Source organism: Rana temporaria, chromosome 12 (genome assembly GCF_905171775.1).
Source record: "Rana temporaria chromosome 12, aRanTem1.1, whole genome shotgun sequence".
NCBI classification, from domain to species: Eukaryota; Metazoa; Chordata; class Amphibia; order Anura; family Ranidae; genus Rana; species Rana temporaria.
Window position 1 is genome coordinate 2,531,190 of NC_053500.1, and position 23,855 is coordinate 2,555,044.

Sequence of the window (23,855 nt, forward strand, 5' to 3'; positions counted from 1 at the left end):
GGTGTGTGTTCACTTCTCTGTGTGCAGTAAATCCCGGCCAGTGTTGTGCAGACTCTTCCTCCTGCAGAGCGTCCCTCCCGTCCCGGGTGATTACACTCAGTAAATATTTATCAGGCGGAATCCCCTCCAGTTTTTCTCTTTCCTTCTGGTTGGGGAGAGATTTGCTTCCAGCCATTGAGGAGACATCTGTCTTGTGAATGGGGCTCTCACACGTCCGTCCTACCTGTCCCCCCGGGGCCCCTCTGTCCCCCCCGGGACCCTTCTGTCCTCATTATTTCCTCCCATCTCGTCTTCTCTGTGAATTATTGATGGGGGAGGGGAGGCGGTACACATTGTACCCACCATACACTCTACCAACGTCCTATTCCCCTCCTGATATCTGTCTTCATATAACAAAGAGGATCAGCACTACTCGTCCTACAATTAGCTTGTAGCAACCAATCAGCTGCCTGCAGCTTTGTGCCCAAACCGACGATGACAGAATCATGAAACCAGAGACTGCAGACCTCTGTAGTAGCACTGTGAAAAGCCTGCAGAATCTGCAGCAGATAGAGCGTGCTTACACACAGCTGCGGGGTTTGCTGGCCGGCAGTGTAGTGGGGTCTGTGGTTGTCTTTCATACATTGAGTGTCTATCATGTGCTGTCCTCTGTACTTCCTGCCCAGGGAGTGACTGAGTACACTGCAGGTCATATGAAGAGACTGACATTAGAGTGTAAGCTCCTCTGTACAGAGACTGATGTGACTGTGGGGGAGAGGACATTAGAGTGTAAGCTCCTCTGTACAGAGACTGATGTGATATGGGGGGGGGGGGACATTAGAGTGTAAGCTCCTCTGTACAGAGACTGATGTGATGTGGGGGGGAGGGGACATTAGAGTGTAAGCTCCTCTGTACAGAGACTGATGTGATGTGGGGGGAGGGGACATTAGAGTGTAAGCTCCTCTGTACAGAGACTGATGTGAGGGGGGAGGGGACATTAGAGTGTAAGCTCCTCTGTACAGAGACTGATGTGATGTGGGGGGGGAGGGGACATTAGAGTGTAAGCTCCTCTGTACAGAGACTGATGTGATGTGTGGGGGAGGGGACATTAGGGTGTAAGCTCCTCTGTACAGAGACTGATGTGATGTGGGGGGGGAGAGGGGACATTAGAGTGTAAGCTCCTCTGTACAGAGACTGATGTGACTGTGGGGGAGGGGACATTAGAGTGTAAGCTCCTCTGTACAGAGACTGATGTGACTGTGGGGGAGAGGACATTAGAGTGTAAGCTCCTCTGTACAGAGACTGATGTGATGTGGGGGGGGGGGGACATTAGAGTGTAAGCTCCTCTGTACAGAGACTGATGTGATGTGGGGGGGAGGGGACATTAGAGTGTAAGCTCCTCTGTACAGAGACTGATGTGATGTGGGGGGGGAGAGGACATTAGAGTGTAAGCTCCTCTGTACAGAGACTGATGTGACTGTGGGGGGAGGGGACATTAGAGTGTAAGCTCCTCTGTACAGAGACTGATGTGACTGTGGGGGGGAGGGGGGACAGTAGAGTGTAAGCTCCTCTGTACAGAGACTGATGTGACTGTGGGGGGGGGGGGGGGACAGTAGAGTGTAAGCTCCTCTGTACAGAGACTGATGTGACTGTGGGGGGAGGGGACATTAGAGTGTAAGCTCCTCTGTGCAGAGACTGATGTGACTGTGGGGGGGAGGGGACATTAGAGTGTAAGCTCCTCTGTACAGAGACTGATGTGACTGTGGGGGGGAGGGGACATTAGAGTGTAGGCTCCTCTGTACAGAGACTGATGTGATGTGGGGGGGGGGAGGGGACATTAGAGTGTAAGCTCCTCTGTACAGAGACTGATGTGACTGTGGGGGGGGGGGAGGGGACAGTAGAGTGTAAGCTCCTCGGTTCTATTACTGTGAATAGTAGGACGATCGTACTTTGATGTGGTATTTCTGGTCGGGGGTTGGTAGTCACGACTGAGATGTGTAATCTGAAAGTCCGTCCCCCGAGGTCCTCTTCATCTACAAGGCTCAGTCCCGCTCTGTGTGATTTGTAGCGCGGTCTGGAGAGAGGCGCCCCTCCCCCGTACGCACGGCTCCTGGTGACACTTGTAGGGGACGCTCCTCACTTGTACTGTAAATAGCTTTTGTTAATTAAAGTATCTTTTTTATTTCCTGCCCTTCACTCTCAGCGGGAGCGACGCCAACTCCTCCTCCGCATTAATGAGATGGTTATTCCGGGGACATCCGTGTTTCGGTGACACCTCAACCAAACACTCTGCAAAGGCTTCATTCCTTCAGAAAGGGTTCTGTTCCTGAAGGGACGTTCCATCCAGAAGTGATGGGCGGAGCTTAGCGACGAAAAACCTTCATTTAATCCTATTCCTTGATAGCCACGAAGAATAGACAGTAAATCTCTCACTCATGGTCAGTGATCGGCTGAAGCCATTTATTATCGATCACCCGTGTTTACTCTTTTTATATCGTCATGGCAACAGAAACTCCCCAAATCACCCCGATCAAAAGTTTACATACCCCCATGATTTCGGCCTGATGACACGCACACAAGTTGACACAAAGGGCTTTGAATGACTATTAAAGCATTCGTAAAGGAAAAAAAAATTCCCTTTAAAATAACAAACATGTGATACTTACCTCCACTGTGCAGTTCGTTTTGCACAGAGTGGCCCCGCGATCCACGTCTTCTGGGGTCCCTCGGCGGCTGTCTCTGGTCCTCCCCGCAAGTACTGACCCCAGTCATGCGAGAGCTGGCATGGTGGTGAGTAATTGCGGGCGCGCTCCCGTGATACAGCGAGCGGTCATAGCCGCTCACTGTATCACTCGGCACGCCGCGTCACTGGATGTGATTGACAGCAGCACCAGCCAATGGCTGCGCTGCTCTCAATCCATCCGCTCTAGCCAATCAGCGGCCAGGCTGAGCGGCAAAGAGGATCTCGGGACCGAGCGCGGGACTTTCGAGGGGTCAGGTAAGTAGAACGGGGCCCGGCATCAGATGTTTTTTCACCTTAAAGGGGTTGTAAAGGTAAATGTTTTTTCACCTTAATGCATGCTATGCATTAAGGTGAAAAAACATCCGACGGTACCGCCCCCCCCCCCCCCGAACCTCCGTTTTACTTACCTCACCCCTCGAAAGTCCCGTGCGCATCCACGTGATCCTCTTCGGTTCCCAGCCTGGCCGTTGATTGGCTAGGCTGGACGGATTGATAACAGCGCAGCCATTGGCTGGCGCTGCTGTCAATCACAGCAGATGACGTGGCGCGCCGGGGGGCGAGGACCGAGTGATACAGTCGGCGGCTATGCCCGCCGCTGTATCACGGGAGCGCGCTCGCAAAAGCTTTCCACCATGTGAGCTCACTCGCATGAAGGTGGAAAGCTTTTGCAAAGAGGAGCCAAGACAGCCGCCGAGGGACCCCAGAAGACAGGGTTCGGGGACACTCTGTGCAAAATGAGCCGCACAGTGGAGGTAAGTATATGTTTGTTATTTAAAAACATAAAGGTCACCATCCTCACCTGTGATCTGTTTGCTTGTAATTAGTGTGTGTGTATAAAAGGTCCATGAGTTTCTGGACTCCTGACAGACCCTTGCATCTTCCATCCAGTGCTGCACTGATGTTTCTGGATTCTGAGTCATGGGGGAAAGCAAAAAGAATTGGCAAAGGATCTGAGGGAAAAGGTAGTTGAACTTTATAAAACAGGAAAGGGATATAAAGAGATATCCAAGGAATTGAGAACGCCGATCAGCAGTGTTCAAACTCTAATCAAGAGTGAATGATTTCACTGCCATATGTAAATCTGTAATCCCCCCCCCCATAAATGTTCCGTCCCGCCAGTCCTATGATAAATGGCGGGATATACCGCTGACTCAGCCCGGGGGATTCCCATCCTTCTTCCTCTGACAGCCGACATCTGCATTCCTATAGATTTCCGCAGCGCGGGATGGAGAGCGATCGATACTCTGACTGTTCCGTGTCCGGGGAGAAATATCTCACCTCATACTGGAGGGAAGACGCATTCCACCCCCATACTGCAGAGCCTTGGTGCCCATCCCGAGGGCTGCATGTGGCCCCTTGGTGTATGATGTGTGGCCCTCAGACCTCAGCAGTCTGTAGTGGGAACATTTATTAGGGGAATAGTATTGAACTATCCTGTCCTCACTCTCTGACCACCAACAATGTATCCTGTCCTCACTCTCTGACCTCCTACAATGTATCCTGTCCTCACTCTCTGACCGCCAACAATGTATCCTGTCCTCACTCTCTGACCACCAACAATGTGTCCTGTCCTCCCTCTCTGACCCCCAACAATGTGTCCTGTCCTCACTCTCTGACCACCAACAATGTATCCTGTCCTCACTCTCTGACCACCAACAATGTATCCTGTCCTCACTCTCTGACCACCAACAATGTGTCCTGTCCTCACTCTCTGACCACCAACAATGTGTCCTGTCCTCACTCTCTGACCACCAACAATGTATCCTGTCCTCACTCTCTGACCTCCAACAATGTGTCCTGTCCTCACTCTCTGACCACCAACAATGTATCCTGTCCTCACTCTCTGACCACCAACAATGTATCCTGTCCTCACTCTCTGACCACCAACAATGTATCTTGTCCTCACTCTCTGACCACCAACAATGTATCCTGTCCTCACTCTCTGACCACCAACAATGTGTCCTGTCCTCACTCTCTGACCACCAACAATGTATCCTGTCCTCACTCTCTGACCGCCAACAACGTATCCTGTCCTCACTCTCTGACCACCAACAATGTATCCTGTCCTCACTCTCTGACCACCAACAATGTATCCTGTCCTCACTCTCTGACCACCAACAATGTGTCCTCTCCTCACTCTCTGATCGCCTTGTCCAGGTCCTGATTCTGATTCTACGATAGGCCGTCTCTGAGAAGTGTAGTGGGGGCGGGGCCGGGCGTCACAGAACACAGAGGCCCAGATTCACAAAGCACTTACGCCGACGTATAACAAGTTACGCCGACGTAAGTGCAAATGTGCGCCGTCATATCTGTGCGCCAGACCCACGAACAGATATGCGCCTAAAAACAGGCTACACCCCGCCGACGTAACTTGCTTACGCCGGCGTAGGGTGGGCGCACATATGGGCTGGGCGGATGGTGCCGCTCCCATTGATTAGCCATTCAAACATGCAAATGAGGGAAATACGGCGATTCACGAACCTGCGTGCGCCCGACACAGGCTACGAGAGGTGTGCCTAAGTTGTACGTCCGGCGTAAAGTTATTCCCCATAAAGGAGGTGTAACCCAGCAGCAGACATGCAAAGGTCTGCACCAGGGAACACAAGCCGACGTATTTTACGTTGGACGTGTGTCTGGCTGGGCGTACGTTATGTTCACGCCGTGCGCAGTGATCCGGCATAGTTTAGGCAGTTGTTCTGACGTGGTTGTGCGCAGGGGGATGCGTCCACGGCGCATGCGCAGTTCGTGATAAGTATCTGTCTGGCGCTCGGTCCATCATTTGCATGGAGTCACGCCTCATTTGCATGGGTCACGCCCACTTCCACCTACGCCGGCGTACGCCTTCGAAAACCCACGCCACGCTGGCGCAGCGTTGGGAGCACTGGCTTGCTGAATTCATCGCTTGCCTCTCTGCGCTACGCCGGCGTGGCGTACGGCGGCGTAATGTGCGCCTACCTCTCTGTGAATCTGGGTCAGATTTCAGACAGGGAACCGACAACCACAAAGGTTCTGTGAATGGAGGAGGCAGATTCAATAATGGACGCCATGATAAAAAAAAAATTGCAGCCACTCAGCAGGTTGTATGTTTAGTGAACGGAAAACGTCCTTGTTGGGTCGGAGTGCGCCTTTAAGACACTAAATGGAATCTGAAGAGGGGGCCGTTAGTATCCACGGCACAGCACGCCGGCGCCGTCTGCCTCCCTCCCCCTGGAGCTGTACTCCATCCAGAACTACGACAAGACGCATTAACAGTAAATACGACTGAAATAAAGCCAAAAATGTTTCGTCCCCGGAGACCCATCACTCCTCCGTGTGCCAGAATCCAGTAATTGGTCCTTTCCAGACGGAGAGAATTGATATATATATGTGGGGAAGGTGTGACGAGAATGGAGTGCCGGAATCAAGGCTGCAATGCGGGAGAGCCGAGTGTTCTGTAATACTGACCCTCCAATCAGGGGCTAGAATGACGTCCTGGAGAGAGAGCGAGTCCCGACCAAGGGGCCAGATTCACGTAGATCAGTGGATCTATAGATCCGCTCGATCTACGTGATTTAAGATCCGCTCCCGCAAGTTTGAGAGGCAAGTGGCTAATTCACAAACCACTTACCTCCAAACTTGCGGCGGCGGATCCTAAATCCCCCGGCGGAATTCAAATTCCGCGGCTAGGGGGAGTGTACTATTTAAATCAGGCGCGTTCCCGCGCCGATTTAAATGCGCATGCGCCGTCCGGGGAATTTCCCGGCGTGCATTGCTCCCACTGACGTCACTAGGACGTCAGTGGTTTCGACGTGAGCGTGACTTGCGACGCGCGTGTTTGTGAATCGGCGTACGCAAACGACGTTAGAAAATTCAAATTCGACGCGGGAACGCCGGCTATACTTAACATTGGCTGCGTCTGATAAAAGCAGGGGTAAGTATACGACGGGGAAAGCCGCTACGGAAACGTCGTAAGAAGACTGCGTCGGGTGCGCGTACGTTCGTGAATTTGCGTATCTCGCTGATTTACATATTATTCAAGGTAAATCAGCGGGAACGCCCCCGGCGCCATTTTTAAATCGAAAATAAGATCCGACAGTGTAACACAGTGTAACACTGTCGGATCTAGCCCTATCTATGTGTATCTGATTCTATGAATGAGGCGCATAGATAGGACCAGTGTAAGTCAGAGATACGATGGGGGATCAGGAGATATCAGGAGATACACCATCGTATCTCTTTGTGAATCTGGCCCAAGGTGTCCGATATTCACCTAGAAATGCCTCTAATGTACCCGACTGCTTAACCACCTAAGAGCCGGACCAATATGCAGCTAAAGGACCTGGCCAGTTTTTGGCGATTCGGCACTGCGGCGCTTTAACTGAAAATTACGCAGTCGTGCGACGCGGCTCCCAAACAAAATTTGGCGTCCTTTTTCCCCCACAAATAGAGCTTTCTTTTGGTGGTATTTGATCACCTCTGCGGTTTTTATTTTTTGCGCTATGAACAAAAATAGAGCGACAATTTAAAAAAAATTAAATATTTTTACTTTTTGCTATAATAAATATTCCCTAAAAATATATTAAAAAAATATGTTTTTCCTCAGTTTAGGCCGATACGTATTCTTCTACCTATTTTTGGCAAAAAAATCGCAATAACCGTTTATTGATTGGTTTGCGCAAAATTTATAACGTTTTACAAAATAGGGGATAGTTTTATGGCATTTTTATTAATAATTTTTTTTTTTTACTACTAATGGCGGCGATCAGCGTTTTTTTTTTTTCGGGACTGCGACATTATGGCGGACGCTTCGGAGAATTTTGACACATTTTTGGGACCATTGCCATTTTCACAGCGAAAAGTGCTATAAAAATGCACTGTTTACTGTTAAAATTACATTTGCTGTTTAGAAGTTAACCTGAAGGGGTTAAGTGTGACCTCATATGTGTTTCTAACTGTAGGGGGGGCGGGGCTGGACGTGTGACGTCAGTGATCGTCTTTCCCTATATCAGGGAACAGACGATCACTGACATGTTTACACACAGCTCTCCCCGTTCTTCAGCTCCTGAGCTCGATCGCGGGACTCCGGCAGCGATCGGGTCCCGTGGGCGCTGTCACGGAGCTTCGGACCAGGGTCGCGAGTGCGCCAGCGCTCTTAAAGAGGACGTACAGGTACGTGTTTTTGCCCAGTCGTGCCCTTCTGCCGACGTATATCGGCGTGAAGGGGTTGTTTTAACGGAATGACCCGGGACAAACAGAGACTTTGGAAGGATGAGGGGTACTCCTGTACCGGCGTCACCAAGGAGTCTTATGTCTAGGGTCACCTTATGTCCAATAGGGCCATAGGGTGACTGAGAAATTATATCCTAAATTACAGGACAGGGGACATTACTGATGGCTCATATTACAGGATCTTGAGATATTGCAAAGTGTTGGTTTATTCTGACCCTACCGGTCAATAGAATGACTCTTTCAATGCTTAGCCCAGGCTATTGAGTTGTTAAATGGGGCTGGCTCCTGAAAGGCCTTTCATTGGGTGATAACACTGTTTAAAGCCTATTGATGCTCAGATGTGAATACCTTTCTGTCGGAGACAGACCGTCTGTCTAAAGATGTGGATTGAGGGGAAATCATTGTGTGATGGTGTTTTGTTTGAATTCTATTAATAAAGGAATGTGACTTCTCAGGTGCAGTGATTAGGTCATGTTAATTATAGAGCGGCGCCGAAATGTCTGGAATGTTTAGTAATTAGCCCATCTGAAGGTGTATTGAAGCCCCCCCAGTGTGTGATGTGTGGGTGGAGAGTTTGATTGTTCCTGTGATTACTGTAACCTGTTGTACTGTATATAAGACTGAAAGTTACCATTAAAAGTGTTCATACATGTTGAAGCAGAGAATAGAGCGGCCAGTCTCATTTTCTGGGGAATTGATATGGATCGTGTCTGCGGGTTTGTCTGTGTGTCAGATAAGCTGTCGTGGGGTGATGGAAGGTCGTAAACGGTGGTGACCGTTACAGGGGTCCTTAAGTGGTTAAAGTGGAGTTCCACCCAAAAGTAGAACTTCCGCTTTAAGCACTCCTCACCCCCTGTCATTTTTTTTGGGGGGGGGGGGTGCTTCCTGTCCCACATCCTCCTTCTGCCCAGGGACCGCCTCTGCGATTTCTCCTCTCGCCTTAGGCGGCCCCTCTCTCTAGGCGATCTCCTGGGACACGTGACGGGTCCCAGGAGATCGCCTGTCCACTCAGGGAGCGCGGCGCCACTCGCGCATGCGCAGTGCGTGCCTGGGCCGTGAAGCCGAAAGCTGTCACGGCCGGGTGCTCACAGAGTGAATGGAGGCGGGGGGGGGGGAGGAGCTGGACCGTAGTGCAGTTAAGTGGCTGACTTGTAATAAACAATTATTAATCTTCACAATTCCAATGTGTTGGTCTCTCACATAAAATCCCAATAAAAGACATTTACGTTTTTGGGTTACAAAATGTGGAAAATTTCAAGGGGTGTGAATACTTTTTCAAGGTATTTAATGAGGTTTTTAGATTTTTTTTATATCATGTTGACATCCAAATTCCAATGTCATCCCTATGAATAGAAGTATTGTGATAATGGTGTATAGCCGCCCTCCTGCAGGGCCACGGAGGATCGTCTGCCCATTGTTGTGTTGTAATGTGACCAATGCTCGGCGCATTCTGACACCTCCGCTTGTTATCTCAATACAAGAACTGCCAGTCAGCTGCTCAGTCAGGAGGAGGCCCCCGGGGAGGACGTCACTGGATGTTACATCTGTGGTGTCCGAGTGGATCAGGTGGAGGGCAATTTATGGAGCTTGTGCTGAGGCAACTGATAGAAAATTATTTCATATCTGATATCAGCTGGGGGGGGGGGGGGGGGAGAATGTGTTTATTAGTCACAAGATTGCCTGACCTGACACACCAGAACAATGACACACTGACACTTGGGGGTCCAGGACAATGACACCCTGACACTTGGGGGTCCAGAACAATGACACACCAACACTTGGGGGTCCCAGAACAATGACACCCTGACACTTGGGGTCCAGAACAATGACACACCAACACTTGGGGATCCAGAACAATGACACCCTGACACTTGGGGGCCCAGAACAATGACACACTGACACTTGGGGGTCCCAGAACAATGACACCCTGACACTTGGGGGTCTAGAACAATGACACCCTGACACTTGGGGGTCCCAGAACAATGACACCCTGACACTTGGGGGTCCCAGAACAATGACACCCTGACACTTGGGGGTCCCAGAACAATGACACCCTGACACTTGGGGGCCCAGAACAATGACACCCTGACACGTGGGGGACCCAGAACAATGACACCCTGACACTTGGGGGTCCAGAACAATGACACACTGACACTTGGGGGTCCAGAACAATGACACACTGACACTTGGGGGCCCAGAACAATGACACCCTGACACTTGGGGGTCCAGAACAATGACACCCTGACACTTGGGGGTCCAGAACAATGACACCCGGACACTTGGGGGTCCCAGAACAATGACACCCGGACACTTGGGGGTCCCAGAACAATGACACCCTGGCACTTGGGGGTCCCAGAACAATGACACCCTGACACTTGGGGGTCCCAGAACAATGACACCCTGACACTTGGGGGTCCAGAACAATGACACCCTGACACTTGGGGTCCAGAACAATGACACCCTAACACTTGGGGGTCCCAGAACAATGACACACTGACACTTGGGGGTCCAGAACAATGACACCCTGACACTTGGGGGTCCAGAACAATGACACACTGACACTTGGGGGTCCCAGAACAATGACACCCTGACACTTGGGGATCCAGAACAATGACACCCTGACACTTGGGGGTCCCACAACAATGACACCCTGACACTTGGGGGTCCCACAACAATGACACCCTGACACTTGGGGACCCAGAACAATGACACCCTGACACTTGGGGGCCCAGAACAATGACACCCTGACACTTGGGGGCCCAGAACAATGACACCCTGACACTTGGGGGATCCAGAACAATGACACACTGACACTTGGGGGTCCAGAACAATGACACCCTGACACTTGGGGGTCCAGAACAATGACACCCTGACACTTGGGGGTCCAGAACAATGACACCCTGACACTTGGGGGTCCAGAACAATGACACCCCGACACTTGGGGGTCCCAGAACAATGACACCCTGACACTTGAGGGCCCCAGAACAATGACACCCTGACACTTGGGGGTCCAGAACAATGACACCATGACACCCTGACACTTGGGGGTCCAGAATAATGACACACTGACACTTGGGGGTCCAGAACAATGACACCCTGACACTTGGGGGTCCAGAACAATGACACACTGACACTTGGGGATCCAGAACAATGACACCCTGACACTTGGGGATCCAGAACAATGACACCCTGACACTTGGGGATCCAGAACAATGACACCCTGACACTTGGGGGCCCCAGAACAATGACACACTGACACTTGGGGGACCCAGAACAATGACACCTGACACTTGGGGATCGCCAGAACAATGACACCCTGACACTTGGGGGTCCCAGAACAATGACACCCTGACACTTGGGGGTCCCAGAACAATGACACCCTGACACTTGGGGGTCCCAGAACAATGACACCCTGACACTTGGGGATCCCAGAACAATGACACACTGACACTTGGGGGTCCCAGAACAATGACACCCTGACACTTGGGGATCCAGAACAATGACACACTGACACTTGGGGGCCCAGAACAATGACACACTGACACTTGGGGGTCCAGAACACTGACACTTGGGGGTCCCAGAACAATGACACCCTGACACTTGGGGGTCCCAGAACAATGACACCCTGACACTTGGGGGTCCCAGAACAATGACACCCTGACACTTGGGGGTCCAGAACAATGACACCCTGACACTTGGGGGGGTCCTAGAACAATGAGATTGGACAGTATGCCTCTCTTGTGGTGGTAGAGCAGTCAGTTCTCCTCTCTCTCTCTCTCTCTCTCTCTATCTGCTGATTAAACGTGTAATTTATGTGAAGTGAATGGCGCATCGAATGAATGAACTCACACAATGATTGTTAAAGGAAACGTTCATCAGGCAGCCTCACCAGATCCTCCCGTCTGTGAACAGCTATCAGAATCTTATAATTGAACCCGGATTGATGGAACGTGTTTCAATGTATTTGGAGGATTTGGAGAACCCGTAAGGTCGCCGCCGTACGCGGCTTGTTTGTTTTTATCATCCAGCCTCCAGCGCCCGCTATTCTATTCAGACATCACCTGCAATGCCACCGCCGTACGGCGACTCCATCTGATAGGATCTGATTGGATGCAGTCACTGTCCAACCAATTATTCTCTACCAGGCTCAGACGATTTTTAATTTGCAGCGCACTCTGCGTGGTTTCCTCACTACATCAAAATCGCTCGCGGGCGCACATGCAGAAAAGCACCTGAAACGCATGCGGACTGCGTCTCTATGGTGTGAACTGGCCCTTAACTGTAAGAGTCCTTTCACACTGAGGCGCTGCAAAAATGCCTTTAGCGCTATTACCGTGTTTTTAGGGCGCAAGCCGAAAAATTAACGCAACGATGCGCCCAAAAGCTGCTCCAAAGATGCTGCTTGCAGGACTTTTCTCAACGCCACGCCTCAGTGTGAAAAGGTCCATTGAGATGCATGGAGAGCGTTTTTTAACGCTGAAACGCTCCAGTGTGAAAGGGGTCCAAGTCTTGCAATGCCTCAAGCCTCGTACACATTACCGGTTTTCCTGCCAGGAGAGCTATTGGCTGGGAAAACCGCCCGTGTGTATGTTTCCTCGCAGTACTTCCCACCCTGCTCTCTATTTTCCCGCCGGGGTTCCCTCTGGGGAAAAACTGCGAGGGAGCGTACACACGGCTGGGATTCCCGGCCAAAGCTCTCCTCGCAGTTTTCCCAACGGGGAAACCTGGCTGAGCAGGTTCTTGGTTTTCCAGTCGGGATTCCTGGCGGACTTTATACCGCCGGGAATCCCGGTCACGTGTACAGGGCTTTATGATGAGGGCTGCGGTTACCCAGGGCCGATCCTAGGGTCACGACGCCTGGGTGCAGAAATAATTCTGGCGTGGTCATCTCACGAACTCCTCCCCTTTACAAATGTTTCTATGGCAACGACTCAAACACAGAGATGCTCCCCTAACACGGACAAGGAGAACACGTCAGGCATGGGCCGCCCCCCAGGGACGTCCCTGCACGGCTGGTATCTCTCCACACAGAGACAGGAGGGGGAGGGGCTTGGGCAGGAAACACATTGGTGGCGGCAGTAACCGGCGGAGAGAGCCGCCTCTGGACACTTACAAGGAGAGGAGGAGGGAGGGGAGCACTCTGGCGCTTCAGTGCCCCCATCTCTGTGGCGCCTGGGTGCACTGCACCCCACACACCTGCCTAGGATCAGCCCTGCGGTTACCACCCGTGTGTCACAGACATAGGCTTCCCTTGGTGTGAAGAAGATGCTGGGACTTGTAGTTCCACAGTGCTAGCCTGTCTTTACTGTGAAGGGTTAATGTCTGGCATTTTTTATGGTTTATATGCGATTTCTCGGTCACGCCGCATCCAGTGAGTGTTTATTAATATACAGAGATCCCAGAGGTAATTAGCATGTCATTAGTGACAGACCAGTTGAGCGTGCCGCCGTATTAACCCAGACCGTCTGCAGAGTCTCCTCGGAGGTATCCTTCTGTATGGAAGGGGGGGGGGCAGAAATTTACCTCTGTGCCAGTTCACCCTCCATCCTTCCCCTGATATAGAATGTCAGGTCAGTTTATGGGGAATGCTCCGAGCGCTGCAGATGGATGGGAAGAATAACGAGGGGCCTATTTATAAAAGCAGTGAAATGCGATTTCTCATGGGAAATGTCACTTCCTCCCGTTCTATGGAGCGGCTCTGGGCACTTTCTCCCGACTTCAACAAAGGTACAAAAAATATATTTCACAAATACAAATGTGTTCATTTCCCAACGGCTTTCTGTTAGTAATATAGAGCTCCGTATATACAGGACACGACCCGACCATCAGAGCGGCGGACCGACTCTCCTAAAGGAGGCTGTGCGTCTTTTACCGTTTCCATTCGTCTGTCTTCATTTTATTGTCTCGTGTTCAAGTGAAAGCCGCCAAAATGTGACCTTAAAAACCGCTAAACATTCATTTGCCAGTCTTTCTAAATAGGAGTCGGGTCTTGCTTTGTAGTATCAGCCCCCCCCCCCCCATCCACAAATGACCCCCTCAAATTAGCTTTGCGTTAGACCCCTGATTAGCCTTATTTCTGCCCCCCCCCCCCATCCACAATTTACCATTTTTCAAAATAACTCAAATTGGACCTCCGATTAGCCCCTTCAGACCTCAGATAATCTCCCCCACCTCTAAATTTCCTTAAAAGTCTCAACTCCTTGGGGGCATTTTGCAGATGACCCCCAGTTTACTCAAGTTACTCCTTTAGACCTCAAATCTGCCCCCTTGCAAATATTACCCTTTCCGACCAGACCCTAAACCTCATATTAGCCCCCCCCATCACACCTTACATCAGCTTCTCTTTAGACCCTTGATTAGCCTTATTTCAGACCTCAAATATGCCCCCTTCCAAAAATGACCTCTTTGGATCTCAGATTACCTCAAATTACTCCTTTAGACCTCAGATCTGCCCCCTTGCAAATATTACCCTTTCCGACCAGACCCTCAACCTCATATTAGCCCCCATCACACCTTAGATCAGCGTCTCTTTAGACCCCTGATTAGCCTTATTTTAGACCTCAGAACAACCTCCTCTTCTACAAATTACCTCTTCAGATCAGCCCCCCCCCCCCCCCTCCACAATTTAAAATGTTTGAAAATAACTCAAATTGGACCTCCGATTAGCCCCTTCAGACCTCAGATAATCCGCCCCACCTCTAAATTGCCTTAAAAGTCCCAACTCCTTGGGGGGCATTTTGCAGATGACCCCCAATTTACTCAAGTTACTCCCTTAGACCTCAAATCTGCCCCCCTTGCAAATATTACCCTTTCCGACCAGACCCTAAACCTCATATTAGCCCCCCATTGCACCTTATATCAGCTTCTATTTAGACCCTTGATTAGCCTTATTTTAGACCTCAGAACAACCTTCTCTTCTACAAATTACCTCTTCAGATCAGCCCCCAATCCACAAATTACCACCTCAAATTAGCTTTGTTTAGACCTCAGTTTAGCCCCCTTCGATAACTGCCCATCAGACCCCCAGAAACACCTTTCTCTGGACCCCTGATACACCCCCCCTTTAGATCTCAGATTAGCCTTATTTCACGCTTAAAATCTGCCCCAATTCCAGAAATTACCTCTTCGGAGCTCAGATTACCCCCAATTTACTAAAATTACTCCTCCAGACCTCAGATCTGCCCCCCTGCAGATATTACCCTTCCCGACTAGACCCTCAACCTCATATTAGCCCCCTATCACACCTTAGATCAGCTTCTCTTTAGACCCCTGATTAGCCCTCTTTTAGACCTCAGAACAACCTCCCCTTCTACAAATTACCTCTGCAGATCAGCCCCCCCCCCACCCCCATCCACAAATTACCACTTTCGAATAGGACTCAAATTGGACCTCTGATTAGCCCCTTCAGACCTCAGATAATCCCCCCCCACCTCTAAATTGCCTTAAACGTCTCAACTCCTTGGGGGGCATTTTGCTTCTACCCCACCTCCCCTTTAGACCCCAGATTATCCCAGCCAAAACAGTACAGTTGGAGGGTCTGGGTTATCGCTATGTCTTTCCTTATGCACTGCTGTTGATGGAAACCCATTAGGAGAAGATTCTCGCCTGGCAATGTATTATTTAATATACTGTATGTGTTGGCTTGCAGCAGCCAGGAGTTTAGGGGTTAACGGCGTGGTGCGCATTGCTGAATATCAGCCGCCCGCATCTTGGCACGCAGATGACTTCTGAAAGGCTAACATTTGATTTCATGGATTTGACATTCTTTATTACTTTAGTAAATCAACCCCATTGTGTGCAGTGGCGCATTCACTCTAAAAGCGATCCGAATCATTAATTATGGGCTTTTTATTAAAACGGAACGTCAGATAGAGCCGAGCGAACATTTTACTTGTTGATTTTATATTTAATTTTGTTAGATTATTATAGAGTCCCATCTGTCTACAGGATGTTCTGGTAATTTCCATCTTTCTGTTTTTGCAGTACAGAATCGGGCAGCTGTACATGATCAGCAAGCACAGCCACGAGCAGAGCGACCGGGGCGAGGGGGTGGAGGTGGTCCAGAATGAGCCGTATGAGGACCCGGTGCACGGCCCGGGACAGCTGACCGAGAAGAGGGTCTACCTCAACAGGTGAGGAGTCCATCGTTCACACCACTGGCAGGATTCTTCTTTCCTGGCGCCAATCCATGGCAGCGTACTACCACATGGATTGGCGCCAGGAAAGAAAAATCGACTGTATGCATTTGATACGATTTTCTGTTTTCCTGGCGCCAACATGGCAGCATACATGTGGAAGTATTCTGCCATGTATGGGTACCAGGAAAGGAGAATAACTGTATATATTTGATATCATTTTCCCTTTTCCTGGCGCCAACATGGCAGCATACATGTGGAAGTATTCTGCCATGTATGGGCACCAGGAAAGAACAATAACTGTATATATTTGATATCATTTTCCCTTTTCTTGGCGCCAGCATGGCAGCATACTTGTGGAAGTATATGGCCATTGGAATGGCGCCAGGAAAGGAAAATTACAGTAAGTATTTGATACAATTTTCTGTTTTCCAGGAGATGTCATGGATTGGTGCCAGGAAAAGAAAACTACTGTATGCATTTGATACAACTTTCTGCTTTCTTGGCGCCAACATGGCAGCATAAATGTGGCAGTATTCTGCAATTGATGGGCGCCAGAAAAGAAAAATTACTGTATATATTTGATGGAATTTTCAGTTTATGTGGCGCCAACATGGCAGCATACATGTGGCAGTATTCTGCCATGTATGGGCACCAGGAAAGGAGAACTACTGTATATATTTGATAAAATTTTCCCTTTTCCTGGCGCCAACATGGCAGCATACATGTGGTAGTATGCAGATATGGATTGGAGCCAGGAAAGGAAAATTACAGTGATACAATTTTTTGTTTTCCTGCTGTCAACATGGCAGCATACATGTGCCATGGATTGGTGCCAGGAAAGAAAAAATACTGTATGTATTTGATACAATTTTCTGTTTTCCTGGTGCCAACATGGCAGCATACATGTGGTAGTATGCAGATATGGATTGGAGCCAGGAAAGGAAAATTACGGTGATGCAATTTTCTGTTTTCCTGGTGCCAACATGGCAGCATACATGTGGTAGTATGCAGATATGGATTGGAGCCAGGAAAGGAAAATTACGGTGATACAATTTTTTGTTTTCCTGCTGCCAACATGGCAGCATACATGTGGTAGTAGGCACCAGGAAAGGAAAATGACTGTAAAGCCTCATACACACGCCCGGTTTTCTTGGCAAGAACCAGCAAGAAAATTGCTGGCAGAGCTTTCTTGCCGAGTACACCGAGCGTGAGTACGAGGCTTCCAGGTTTCTCGTCTGGAAATCTGGCCAGAATCTCGACGAGAAAAATAGAGATCCTGCTCTCTATTTTCTCGTCGAGATTCTTGTCGGCCTGTTTCCCCACGAGAAACCCGAGAGTGTGTATACTTACCTGTCGCCGTGGAAACCCGCGCATGCTCGAAATGATTTTGACGCAATGCGCGGTAGCTTCCACGGCATAGGTAGGGTAAAGCAAGATGGCGGCGACGGCATCGAGAGTGACGAGCGCATGCTCGTCGCACGCGATGACGTCACTGCGTTCTTTTAAAAAATGTCTGTGTGTACAATCGGGCAGCAAGAGATTCTTGCCAAGAATCTCATCGGGAAAACCACGTTTTTTTCCTGACAAGATTCTTACCCGTGTGTACGAGGCCTAAGTATTTAATACAATTTTCCCTTTTCTTGGCTCCAACTTGGTAGCATACATGTGGCAGTGTGCAGCCAAGGATTGGAGCCAGGAAAGGAAAAATACGGTATGTATTTGATATAATTTTCCCTTTTCCTGGTGTCAACATGGCAGCATACATGTGGTAGTATATGGCCATGGATTCGTACCAGGAAAGTAACATTACTGTAAGTATTTGATACAATTTTCTGTTTCCCTGGTGCCAGCATGGCAGAATACATGTGGTAGTATATGGGCATGGATTCGTACCAGGAAAGTAACATTACTGTAAGTATTTGATACAATTTTCTGTTTCCCTGGTGCCAGCATGGCAGAATACATGTGGTAGGGTGCTGCCATGGATTGGCACCCGGAAAGCAAAACTACTGTATATATTTGATAGAATTTTCAGTTTATGTGGCACCAATTTGGCACCATACATGTGGAAGTATGCAGCTATGGATTGGTGCCAGGAAAGGAAAATTACTGTAAGTATTTGATGCAATTTTCCCTTTTCCTGGCGCCAACATGGCAGCATACATGTGGTAGTGTGCTGCCATGCATTGGAGCCAGGAAAAGAAAAATTCCTGTAAGTATTTAATAACATTTTTATTTTTCCTGGTGCCAACATGGCAGCATACATGTGGTAGTATACAGCCATGAATTGATGCCAAGAAAAAAAAAATTACTGTAAGTATTTGATGCAAATTTCTGTTTTCCTGGTGCCAGCTTTGCAGCATACACTTTGGTAGTATTCTGCCATGGATTGGCACCAGGAAAGGAAAACTACTGTGTATATTTGATAGAATTTTTAGTTTATGTGGCGCCAACATGGCAGCATACATGTGCTAGTATACGGCCATGGATTAATGCCAGGAAAGGAAAATGACTGTAAGTATTTGATACAATTTTCCCATTTCCACTCCATGCCAGATTCTGACTCCCAAATCCCAAACGCACCACAATATCCTCCAGTCAGGGAACATACGATACAAATATTATTCATTTCTTATTGTCAACTCACATTTCATCGATCGCTTTGGAATGCTAAATGAATGTTGGTCCTTCCAAATGTTCCCTTGAATGATGAATGGGTATGATGGAGGGTAGGAAGGGGGCGTTGAATGCCTTGACGTGCAGATTTTGTAGGACTCTTTCTACTATACTCTGTAACATTGAATGCTTATTTGCTAGAAATCAATGACTCCAATTCCTTCAGACCAGGCAATACATCGAAGAGTGACATTCAGTACACATGTGGCCAGCGGAACTGCTAATGGTACTGGTAGCATGCAATTGGTAGGTGCAACAACCTTTCTCATACAGTATATCAGGGATATGCAATTAGCGGACCTCCAGCTGTTGCAAAACTACAAGTTCCATCATGCCTCTGCCTCTGGGTGTCATGCTTGTGGCTTGCTATGCCTCATGGGACTTGTAGTTCTGCAACAGCTGGAGGTCCGCTAATTGCATATCCCTGCAGTATATTATACTGTGACTACTGGTTCTGCCACTGATAGGGATGGGCGATTGGTTCTGCCTGAGCATGAGTTCAGGCCGAACATTTGCCTGTTCAGCCGTTCGCCGAACACCGGAATTTTCCCCAACGAACACCCTGCAATGCATTAACCACTTGCCAACCGCCGACCACCGATATACGTCAGCAGAATGGCACGGGGAAGGCAAATGGGCGTACCCACACCCTTTGAATTTGCCGTACAGAGCACCCGCCACGTGCCTTCTGAGTGTGCCCGCGGGTCCCGGGAACTCGATGTTCCTGGGGCGGTCCGCAATTGCGTACGGCAAAGGCAGAACAAGGGGATGCCTGGCAAGAGCTGTAAAGCGGCCTGCAAGTCACGCAAGTCACCTGAAGACAGCTGAAATTAGTTTTTTACAAAAAAAAAAAAACTCCTTACATAGTGTGCTATGCCAAAAAAAATAATTGTTTTTATTTTAGAACAGTGGTCTCCAAACGGTGGCCCGGGGGCCAGACACTGCCCTTTGCTTGCCTTTATCCGGCCCTTGGACACTATTCCATCCACTGATACCAACAATGCGGCATAAACCCGGTCGCTGGCGCCAAAAATAGGGCACTATTCCTCCCACTGATACCAACGATTTGGCAGAATTCTTTCCATTGACACCATCGATGGGACACTATTCCTCCCACTGACACCAAAGATAGGGCATGGTTTACTCCCATTGGATGCCAGAACATTTTCTACTCCCACTGGCCCTAGTCCGGCCCCCCCTTAAAGTCTGAAGGACAGTAAACTGGCAATTTGTTTAGAAAGTTTGGAGACCCCTGTTTTAGAATAATAGACGTGGGGGGGGGGGCAGAGACAGACAGACAGAGAGGGAGATGACAGGCAGGAAGGAGGTGGGTGAGGGAGGAAAGCAGAGAGCGTATGACGGAGGGACGCACTCTGACCACAGTGATCAGGGCGGAGCAGCCCTGGTTATCATGGTCTGTTTAGAGAGGTGATACAGGAAGTGCAATGTTCAGGGTTTTTTTTTTTTTTTCCAATGGAGGAAAGCTGAAGACATTTGTGTTCTTTTTTTTTTTTTTTCCTTACATTTTTTTTTTTTACCATCCTCTACATTTCTGGGTCATTTACTTCCACGTTATAATCTTCAGTGTCAGACGACATAAAATTGTAGGTGAGATGTCCCCGGCGCTCCAATCTCGGGATGGCAAACAAAGGAACAATAATTTAGCCGGCTGGCTATAGACTGGCGGCACATGATATGAAGATGTTAATTGGTCGGTGTGGCGTTGAGATTAGGCGCTGCCCGCGGAAATTCTCGGCAGGTGGGATCTGCGTGAGTTAATGTACGGTGACATGTGCAGATTAGGCGCCCCGCGCGGCGCAGCGCTCCTGCTCTCTGTGATGCTGCAGCTGAAGATCGCAGAGTTCACGGCCCCCTCCAGTGCTGATACAGCGGGATATAGAAATTGGCTCGGGGGGGGAGCGTTTGCAGAGCGGGGTGACGTTGGCGGTGACCCCGAAGGTTGGCGCATTGTGGGGACTCAGCACCAAGTTCAAGGGCACAATAGATTAAGAGACGAGGCCTGTCACACTCCCCGGGCCCCTGACAGGCTCCTCGAGGGACATCGTGTCTCTCCCCGTTCTCTTCCAGGGTCAGATCTGCTGAATCCACTATTTCTGGCATCGCCAGTTCTCCCTCGCAGCGCCTACCGCAGGCGGTCAGACACGTGTGCGAGGTCATTAATATCATTTTCACAGCTCAGCGTGTTTCGAGACACACAGCGCAAAGGCGCCCCCCCTCGTAAGAAACTTGTGGGCCATGTCAGGAAAATCTGCTGACACACAATCTTTAGCTTTGAGCTCATTAATATATTCATCTCTGGCTCTGGTGCCTGAATATGGGGAGCGTACCTGAAACAAATACATTGTGAAAGCTCTGCCACTTTGGGTCAGCTGCTCTTCATCCTCTTGCATGATACTCATGTGACCCAGGGGAGGGCTGGCAGCCTTAGGCCTGGGGGGCAAGTCCAGTCGAGTGGCCCATAGAGCGTGGAAAAGTGATGGATTGAGGAAAACCGTCTAAGATTTTTCATGATCACAAGAGTCCGCACAGAGGCCCCCCTTACATCAGAGTCCACACAGTGGCCCCCCTTACATCAGAGTCCACACAGAGGCCCCCCTTACATCAGAGTACGCACAGAGGCCCCCCTTACATCAGAGTCCACACAGAGGCCCCCCTTACATCAGAGTACGCACGGAGGCCCCCCTTACATCAGAGTCCACACAGTGGCTCCCCTTACATCATAGTCCACACAGTGGCCCCCCTTACATCAGAGTCCACACAGAGGCCCCCCTTACATCAGAGTACGCACAGAGGCCCCCCTTACATCAGAGTACACACAGAGGCCCCCCTTACATCAGAGTCCGCACAGAGGCCCCCCTTACATCAGAGTCCGCACAGAGGCCCCCCTTACATCAGAGTCCGCACAGAGGCCCCCCTTACATCAGAGTCCGCACAGAGGCCCCCCTTACATCAGAGTCCGCACAGAGGCCCCCCTTACATCAGAGTCCGCACAGAGGCCCCCTTTACATCAGAGTCCACCAGTGGGAGGTGAGCGGGGGCCGTGAACTGTGTTAACAGAGCTCCAGCAGGCATATTCCTGCTCTGCAAAAACAGCATTTGGTAGTGGCGGCCGGTGGCTGTGCATAGTGTCACCAGCCCGGGGGGGAGATTTCCACCCTGCCCCCCTGCCAGCCCTCCCCTGCATGTGACTGACCAGATCTATCTTTCAGGGGGTAAAAATGTATGGGAAGGAACACAGAGGGGGGAGTGATGTTGGGTTAGCTGCTTTTCATCATGCAGCATAGTCATGTGACTGACCAGATCTATCTTTAGAGGGGGTAACCGGGGCTATGGAAAGGAACATAGAGGGGGCAGCCATGTTGGGTTAGCTGCTTCATCCGCTTGCGGAACAGTCATATGACTGGTCAGATCTATCTTTCAGAGGGTAACGGGATGGAACATAGAGGGGGCAGCCATGTTGGGTTAGCTGCTTCATCCTCTTGCGGAACAGTCATATGACTGGTCAGATCTATCTTTCAGAGGGTAACGGGATGGAACATAGAGGGGGCAGCCATGTTGGGTTAGCTGCTTCATCCTCTTGCGGAACAGTCATATGACTGGTCAGATCTATCTTTCAGAGGGTAACGGGATGGAACATAGAGGGGGCAGCCATGTTGGGTTAGCTGCTTCATCCTCTTGCGGAACAGTCATATGACTGGTCAGATCTATCTTTCAGAGGGTAACGGGTTACGGGATGGAACACAGAGGGGGCAGCCATGTTGGGTTCGCTGCTCCATCGCCTTGCAGGATAGTCATGTGAGTGACCAGCGCTGTCTTTAAGGGGGTAACAGGGGATTATGAGAATTAATACATGGGAGGCAGCCATGTTGGGTTAGCCCCTTCATCCTCATGCAGGATAGTCATGTGACAGAGCAGGGGGTAACAGGGGATTATGAGAATTAATACACGGGAGGCAGCCATGTTGGGTTAGCCCCTTCATCCTCATGCAGGATAGTCATGTGACAGAGCAGGGGGTAACAGGGGATTATGAGAATTAATACACGGGAGGCAGCCATGTTGGGTTAGCCCCTTCATCCTCATGCAGGATAGTCATGTGACAGAGCAGGGGGTAACAGGGGATTATGGGAATTAATACACGGGAGGCAGCCATGTTGGGTTAGCCCCTTCATCCTCATGCAGGATAGTCATGTGACAGAGCAGGGGGTAACAGGGGATTATGAGAATTAATACACGGGAGGCAGCCATGTTGGGTTAGCCCCTTCATCCTCATGCAGGATAGTCATGTGACAGAGCAGGGGGTAACAGGGGATTATGGGAATTAATACACGGGAGGCAGCCATGTTGGGTTAGCCCCTTCATCCTCATGCGTCATGTGACAGAGCAGGGGGTAAAGGGATTATGGGATGGAATTTAGAGGGTGTGGCCATAATGGGCCAGCATCGTTATCCTCGGGGGATAGTCCTGACTGGGACTGGTTCTCCTATAATAAAATCTGTGCTGGGTCTTGTGGTTTTAATTGGATGGCTGCGTTAAGCCATAAATATCCCCCCTCTCCTTCCCCTCCGAGGAACGTTCAGTACAGAACGGTTTGAACTCACCGTCATAATGGAAACATTCCTTCATTTATGACACATGATTGGCTGCACCCCAGAGGTCCGATTTACCACCTTTTGCGCTAATGCATTCCTCGCCCCGACTCCGCTTCGGAAAATCTGACTTTGCCATTCAATGGCACTTTAAAACGCATCTTCACAAATCCGGGAGAGGAAAATCAATGGAGCCCATTAAGGTGGAAAGTGACATTCTGTGGTTGGGGGGGAGGGGAGGGGGGTTAGTCATGTGCTCCATTCTTATTAAAAGCTTACAAAAGTATTTAAGTGACCAGTTATGCATCACTAATGTTTAGTTTTGGAGTGAAGAAGAGCCAGGAGCGGGTCTGTTAAAGGGAACCGACACCTGGAGAAGAGCCAGGAGCGGGTCTGTTAAAGGGAACCCACACCTGGAGAAGAGCCAGGAGCGGGTCTGTTAAAGGGAACCGACACCTGGAGAAGAGCCAGGAGCGGGTCTGTTAAAGGGAACCGACACCTGGA

At 49.8% G+C, this 23,855-nt stretch overlaps 1 protein-coding gene across 2 annotated transcripts in view; it reads left to right on the forward strand.

The window, feature by feature from the left end:
• PITPNC1 (phosphatidylinositol transfer protein cytoplasmic 1) overlaps positions 1-23,855 on the forward strand; it is a 141,667-nt gene that overhangs the window by 60,048 nt on the left and 57,764 nt on the right. For both annotated transcript variants that reach the window (XM_040331321.1, XM_040331322.1), the window contains one exon: positions 15,914-16,062. In XM_040331321.1, coding sequence (XP_040187255.1) covers positions 15,914-16,062 — 149 coding nt within the window. The remainder of the gene's footprint in view (positions 1-15,913; positions 16,063-23,855) is intronic.